This window comes from Nansenia antarctica (assembly GCF_963989245.1).
Source record: "Nansenia antarctica genome assembly, chromosome: 7".
Lineage (NCBI taxonomy): Eukaryota > Metazoa > Chordata > Actinopteri > Argentiniformes > Microstomatidae > Nansenia > Nansenia antarctica.
This window is the reverse complement of record NC_137677.1, coordinates 10,516,272-10,524,137: the sequence shown is the minus strand read 5'-3', so window position 1 is coordinate 10,524,137 and position 7,866 is coordinate 10,516,272. Positions and strand designations below refer to the sequence as shown.

The following is a 7,866-nucleotide window of genomic DNA, read 5'->3' as shown; positions in this document are numbered from 1 at the left end:
ATTCAAAATCAAATGTCTTCACAACCAGCTAAATAGATCATTTATCTTACTCTCGTGAGAGAATGTCATATACACACAGAAGTTACAAAAAAGGGTGTAATAAAATATTTCCATAAATGTACAGTATTTTCCTTCACATCTTGTCATCCATTATAACTTCAGTGGGGTACAATTCATACACATAAGCTAGGACGCTCTACAATATAGCTTCTTAACCACTCATCCTCTCAGTACTGATGATGACTGATTACTGTCAATTATTGCTTTAGTTACGTAACATCACAATTATGTTGTCTTATGAATCAAACTACCTAACTAACTAATCATCATCATCATGCCTTTTTTTTGCATTGTGACATGCCACACCTACAGTATTGCAAATGTTCTGGTGACAAACCCTTGTTTTTGAACACAACTCAGTCTTTTGACCTGACCCACCAGTGGGCCCTGACTAAGTCCTGAGTCTGACCCACCATTAAAAACAAACAAGCAAACAAAGGGTTAATACATGACAGTATTCGAATGATCTTAATGAAAACACATTTCCAATGTGTATCTACCACCTGCATCTCTCTCTCTCTCCCCCTCCCCCCTCTCATTGTGATCTGTTCCGTCCTTACTGAAGGAGGTGGAGGGGGGGGGAGTGCTGGCTTGGACAAAGGTAGCTATTCTCTCCATCTCTGGAGTCACGTGAGTCCCGAGTCATGGGGGTCAGTGGACTGTGCTGAAGGCTACTCTCCTTTCATCTCCTCTCCTCTCCTCTCCTCTCCTCTCCTCTCCGGCTCCCCAGTCTTTCGTCAAAACTAAGGGTCAGAAAGAATCAACAGAGAGGGGCCCAGTATGTCCTCCAGCTCCCTATACTGCCTGCGTTAGTAGAAGCGCTCGGGTTTCGTTTGAACCGATTCCACCAGGAGTGTCTTTTTTGACTGAGTGACTCATTTCTGGTGGGTTCTTATTGAAAGGCGCGGCGGTGCCTCCTCCTCCTCCTCCTCCTCCTCCTCCTCCTCCTCCTCCTCCTCCTCCTCCTGCATTATTCTGCCTCGCCCCGTTCTGGAGGACAGAGGCCGCCCCGTTCTCTGGGTTCAGCATTCCACAGGAGTCCTCGTCCACATCTAATACTCTCGGTGCTGACGGATAGACCAATACATTCACACTCCTCTCTCTCTCTCTCTCTCTCTCTCACACACACACACACACACACACACACACACACACACACACACACACACACACACACACACACACATTCTCGCCTTCTCGCTCTCCACTCCTTTCATACATCTATCTAACTATCTCTCTCTCTCCTCCACCACCACCTCCCTCCCTCCCTTCCCCTCTCTGTCTCTCTCCACTCTTTTAACACAAACAAACTCCACCTCTCCCTCTCCTTCTCCTGTTCTCAGAGCCAAAGTCTCCTTTTCCAAACGATCACCATGGATACACACAATACCTGAGCACTCCTAGCTGGATGGACGAGGTTACTCCGACACACCGTTCTAGGGGGTTTGGATTTGAGCTGATACAACCGTGGTAAACGTTGGACGTATTATATTAGCCTCTCTCTCTCTCTCCCTCTACCTCTCCCTCTCTCTCTCTACCTCTCCCTCTCTCTACCTCTCCCTCTCAATCTGCACACATCCTTGAAATGTTTCAGGTCTTATTCAGAGCACAGAACAGAATGAAGATGTTTACCTTAAAGCACTGTTTGTTTTTTACCTTTTTTTTTATTTTTTAAACCTAATCTCAGGAGGGAGTGAGTGGGTGATAGGAGGGAGGGAGGGAGGAAGGGAGGGAGGGAGGGAGGGAGGAAGGGAGGGAGGAGGCTGTGGGAGTGAGGAGCAGCCCCCCTGACAAAGGCTTCTTTCTCTCCCTGCATTCCCCTCATTCTCCTGGACCTGACCTGGTCTGCCCACGGCACAGAGAAACGCTACACTACACTAATCCCTGTCCCGCAAGGCTGTGTGTGAGAGAGGTGTGTGTGTGTGTGTGGGTGTGTGTGTGTGTGTGAGAGAGGTGTATGTGCGTGCGTGTGTCCGCTGTATTTTGAGGTATGGAAGAATATTCAGCACGGAGGATCAACTGTTTCACTGACTACACTCTCTCCTGACAGACCAGCTCGTCTATCTGAACGTCTAAAAACAGCAGGAAGCGGAGCATGTCTCTCGCCCGAAACAGACCAACGCACGTCTCTCTAGACTCACTCTTCTTGATGACAGAGTTACACATCAGAAACGCTCATTATAAACAGGGAGAGAGCACTTGTGGGTATTGAAACCCATTACCGTGCAGTGTGGGTCTATTGTAATTCACTTTGGTTTTTTGCACATTTCCATTCTGTATGCAGGTGAAAGGTTCGTCGTAAAAAAGGAGGAAACGTTATTAAAAGAAAAAATACATGGATGAAGTCATTCTCTGTCAATAGTACTGGTCTTTCTCTCTTTAGTTTTTTTTTAGACATCTAAAAAATGCATTGGATATAAATATTCCTTCAGCATCTTACAGTTAATAACACTATAAAAAAACAGGATTAAAACAAGACATTAAAAAACAATGTTTGGCAGACCCCCCAGGAGGTGGAGTCCTCTCCCGAAAAGTTTCCAAACCCCTTTGGTCGGTCCCTTCATAATATGATAAAACTCATTTCTTTCTATTTCTCTTTCTCTGTCTCTCTTTCCATCCCCATCTCTTGCTCATTCACTCTCCCTCAAACTATTATCTTCTCAGATTCTCTTCTATTACCCCCCTCTCTCTCTGTCTTTCACTTGCACACACATACTTATCCTCTCTCTCTCCCGAACTCTCTGAACCTTCTCCTCACTCTAGGCCCCTCTGCCCTGCCCCTCAACCCAGGGTAGAGAGAGAGAGGCTGGTGGAGGAGGGGGGGGCAGAGGAGCTAGGTTAGGGGGTCCAGGGAGGTGGGGGGTTCTGGGACTGTGTCTGGGTCAGGATCAAAACTAGGCTACTCAAAAGACAGCAGGTCCGGGTGCTGTTCTGGCTCCTCCGTGTCCCCCCCCGAGCCTCGTCTGTGGGGGGAGCCGCCGTTCTCCATCAGCCCCTCCTCGCCGATGCTGATACGGTACGGAGCTTTCCCGGAGCAGGGGGTGGAGGCCAGCCGCGTGTCCGCCCCGGAGGGCTTCTGCCTGGGCTCGTTGTTGTTGGGCTTGGGCCGGGGGTCCAGGTGGTCCTTATGGATGAGGTCCGGGACGGAGAGCTGGAGCTGGGGGTGGTCCGGGTCCTCTCCCTCCTCCCTCTTCTCCTCCTTCGTCCTCTCCACGGCCATTTCGCCTCTCTCCATCTCCTCCTCCTCTTCCTCCCCCTCCTCCTCCTCCTCCTCCTCTTTCCCTCCTCTCCCTCCTTCCCCTCCCTGCGTCGGGGGTCCCTCGTTGCTGACGACGAGGGGTCTCTTGTCGGGGGAGGAGAGGAAGGAGGGCTCGGGGGGCTCGGGGGAGTTGACCACGGGGTCCGAGGAGATCATCATGTCCTGGGTGGTCTTCAGGGCGCGGGGGAGACGCTTCTTACCCGTGGGGGGAGGGGGGTCCAGCCGGGGGAAGGGGTCCATGGAGGTGTGACTGTGGAGGGGGGCGGGGGGGGGGGGGGGAGAGAGGAGAAAAGGGTTAGTTTACTATCAGAAGTAACATGAGTGTGTGTCGCCGTGTGTATAGAAAAGATAGATAATACGACTGCTGGTGTCACCATCATAATCAACGTGTGAGTGAGTGTGTGTGTGTGTGTGTGTGTGTGTGTGTGTGTGTTTACACACTGTAATTAGGTGAGTGTGTTACAGTATGGAGACAGGGAGAGAGAGAGAAACTGTCAAATACAATCAAGGGAGAGATGAGAGAGCAGGGAGAGATAGAGAGGAAGGGGAGAGAGAGAGGAGGGAGAGAGAGAGGAGAGAAAGAGAGGAGAGGGAGTGAGAGAGAGAGAGAGGGGAGGGAGAGAGAGAGAGAGGAGAGGGAGGGAGAGAGAGAGAGAGAGGAGAGGGAGAGAGAGCAGGGGGAGAGAGAGATAGAGAGAGAAAGAGAGAGGAGAGAGAGACAGAGAGAGCAGGGGGAGAGAGAGCAAGGGGATAGAGAGAGAGAGAGCATATGAAGCAAGTCATGTGTATGAGATGTCACACGTCACACGTCACACCCCCCCCTCCTCCCCCCTCCCTCCCTCCCTCCCTCCCTCTCAGGAGACGACTGCCCATATGGTGTCAGAGACTCAGTCTGTTTACATGAACCTGTCCCCCATACATGCACATATTTATTACCATGGTGATGCACACGCATATATTACCATGGTGATGACCTTATCATTGCCGTAGAGATAAAGACCGACTCAGAGTGAGGAATGCTAATGAGTCAGTGACTGTCACACGCACACACACGCACACACACGCACGCACGCACACGCACACACGCGCACGCACACACTTCCCAGCACGTCACTGTCTGTCACAACTCAAGCCCTAGTTCTAACCAACTCACGTCTCTGGAGGAGAGATGGATTAAATATGAAATATGAATTCCCGATCACCTTTTATCACCGTGGTGACAGTGTTAGCGAACAAGCGGACGGATCAATACCGACGTGGAGCCTAGAGGTACGGCTCTGTCTGTCTGCTTCGACAGAGAACCATCCAAGGCTGTGTGTGTGTGTGTGTGTGTGTGTGCGCTTGTGTGTGTGGGTGTGTGTTAGAGAGAGACATCATTTCTTTTCATTATTTTTCTGTGAGAAGTGGCATTAAAACAAAGTCTGTTTAATCCAAGTGCTATATTCAGACTCAGTAACCACCCTTTCACATTACATAAAGAATCAAAAGAGTCCACATTTTGGAAATTGTCTGATGAATAATTCAGACATCTTTGACCCTGTTGATTACACAGAGAAATAGAAGGGGTTTTCCTGCACTGCTCAAACACACTCTACACCACTAAAACACTAAAACAAGCTCTTCTGACTTTCTGTTTGTTTGACTTGATTGTGTTTGCCTGAATTTCCTGAGCACTGTACAGTGTGTGAAAGCTGTGTAATGATTAGGTCAGGCAATGTTTGTGTGTGTGTGTGTGTGTGAGTGTGTGTGTGTGTGTGTATGTCTACTCACCTATTAGCGGTGGTAGTTCCTTTTGTGAGTGTGTGTGTATGTATGTGTGTGTGTGTGTCAGGGTTTCCGTTAACCGGTAATTCCCGGACTTTGTCCGGTAAAAGTGGTTGAAGTCCGACAAATTGAAAACTCGTCGGACATAAATGTCCGGTGAAACTAATTCCCTCTAAGCACAATTTGAATACAATTCGCTAAAGTTCACATTCTGATTCCTTCTATTTTAAAAAAGACGAATATATAGGCTATGTATTTATTTTATTATGATATGATTTGACACCGGCATGATGATGACTCCTAATGTGTAGGCTGCCTATGCGAAACAGCGGTTGTTTCCGGTGTGCGCTATAACTCGTGCACAATCGAATCGAGGCAGAGAGGAGGATAGCGATGTTTCTCTCTGTGATAGTGTGATTATGCAAGCCTTTTCTGAAAGGGATGAGAACCCGATTGTTTCAGCTTCTCCCAGGGAGAAAGTGGTAGAGTTACCATCCTCCCCGAGTCCTACCATACCATCCGCTGACAGCCTATCTCTGCCTGTAACCGGCGAGCGATTGCGTGTCGCTCAAGTAGCTGATCAGTCATTAAACAAATGTTTTTTACATGCAGCTAGTGAGGAATCTGAAATAGGGGGCAACGTAGTTTATTTCCTTAACGATGGGATATTAATGCGTAAATGGTCTCCTCCTAATGCAAATGGTTGTGAGTGGAATACTGTAAAACAAGTGGTTGTGCCTGTGGGTTATAGACAACAGGTGTTATCTGTAGCACATGAGAGCCAGTGGTCAGGACATTTAGGTATAACTAAAACTTATCAGCTGATATTGAAACATTTCTTTTGGCCCGGACTGAAGGCGGATGTTGCCAAGCACTGCCGCTGTTGCCATACTTGTCAGATGGCGGGTAAGCCTAATCAATCCATTCCACCCGCACCATTGCATCCCATTCCTGCTATAGGGGAGCCATTTGAACGTGTAATAATTGATTGTGTTGGACCTTTGCCTAGGACTAAAAGTGGAAGTCAGTATTTGCTTACTATTATGTGCGCTGCTACTCGTTTTCCCGAAGCTGTTCCGTTGCGTAACATATCAGCCAGCTCAGTGGTGAAAGCTTTAACAACGTTTTTTTCCACATTCGGTCTTCCTCTTGTTATACAATCTGACCAGGGCACTAACTTTCAGTCTAAGCTTTTCAAACAAGCCCTAAGAACGTTAGGGGTACGATGTCACGCCAGAAGCCTACATGCTTGCACTGTTCAATAAAATGTTATACATCTAGACATTGTGGTATTTCTTTATATACGTATCCCAGCCTGCCTATTGTTTCTCAATAAACAGTTATGTTCTCCTCATTGACATACTCCCGAGTCCGATTAAGTATGATTTGACAGGCAGCTAAACGAAATGCCTTCCCAACCAGCGAGACCTGGTTATAGAAATGACGTTGTTTTATTGATTAAAAAAAAGGGTAAAACTGGAAAGAGAAAATAGAAAACTCACATTAATCCCAAACAATTTAACAAACTTCAGTTAACGTAATGTGGAGTCTGTTCATTGATCGATGCTGTCTGTTCAGTTCCCAGTGAGGCGCCCGTTCAGCGCTGGACATAATGGCATAGCGCGCATGCGAATCATGTTATATTATTATATATTATATAGCTCGCATCTAATCGTATCGGATGAGAAATAGACATTAAATGGCATATATAGGCCTCTACACAACAGTAATCACCGCGACAAACAGCTATATATTTTATTTTTTTTTAATATTTTTTTTTCATATTTTAATATGATGACCGGAATATATCACGTTTGTCCGGTAAATCGAAATCTTCCCGGACACGATGTCCGGCGGCAATTTTTTCTAACGGAAACCCTGGTGTGTGTGTGTGGTGTGTGTGTCCTCACCTGATAGCTGCAGTTCCCTGTGCGAGTGTGTGTGTGTGTGTGTCACATTTGTGAGTGTGTGTGTGTGTGTGTCACATTTGTGAGTGTGTGTGTGTGTGTCACATTTGTGAGTGAGTGTGTGTGTGTGTGTGTGTGTGTCACATTTGTGAGTGAGTAGTGTGTGTGTGCGTGAGTGAGAGTGTGTGAGTGTGTGTGTGAGTGTGTGTGTGTCACATTGGTGAGTGAGTGAGTGTGTGTGTGTCACATTGGTGAGTGAGTGAGTGTGTGTGTGTGTGTCACATTGGTGAGTGAGTGAGTGTGTGTGTGTGTGTCACATTGGTGAGTGAGTGAGTGTGTGTGTGTGTCACATTGGTGAGTGAGTGAGTGTGTGTGTGTGTGTCACATTGGTGGGTGAGTGAGTGAGTGAGTGTGTGTGTGTGTCACATTGGTGAGTGAGTGAGTGTGTGTGTGTGTGAGTGTGTGAGTGTGTGTGTGTCACATTGGTGAGTGAGTGAGTGTGTGAGTGTGTGTCACATTGGTGAGTGAGTGAGTGTGTGTGTGTGTGTCACATTGGTGAGTGAGTGTGTGAGTGTGTGAGTGTCACATTGGTGAGTGAGTGTGTGTGTGTGTGTGTGTGTGTGTCACATTTGTGAGTGAGTGTGTGTGTGTGTGTGTGTGTGTGTCACATTTGTGAGTGAGTAGTGTGTGTGTGCGTGAGTGAGAGTGTGTGAGTGTGTGTGTGAGTGTGTGTGTGTCACATTGGTGAGTGAGTGAGTGTGTGTGTGTCACATTGGTGAGTGAGTGAGTGTGTGTGTGTGTGTCACATTGGTGAGTGAGTGAGTGTGTGTGTGTGTGTCACATTGGTGAGTGAGTGTGTGTGTGTGTGTCACATTG

At 47.5% G+C, this 7,866-nt stretch overlaps 1 protein-coding gene across 1 annotated transcript in view; it reads right to left on the bottom strand.

Moving 5' to 3' along the window:
- Positions 1-2,959: 2,959 nt before the first annotated feature.
- The window catches only part of LOC308162372 (uncharacterized protein), a gene marked incomplete at its 3' end in the record, with an annotated part of 106,119 nt that continues 101,212 nt past the window's right edge, over positions 2,960-7,866 (bottom strand). The window contains exons 12-13 of the mRNA XM_080536529.1: positions 3,392-3,569; positions 2,960-3,184 (exon numbers count right to left, since the gene is read on the bottom strand). Coding sequence (XP_080392655.1) covers positions 2,960-3,184; positions 3,392-3,569 — 403 coding nt within the window. The remainder of the gene's footprint in view (positions 3,185-3,391; positions 3,570-7,866) is intronic.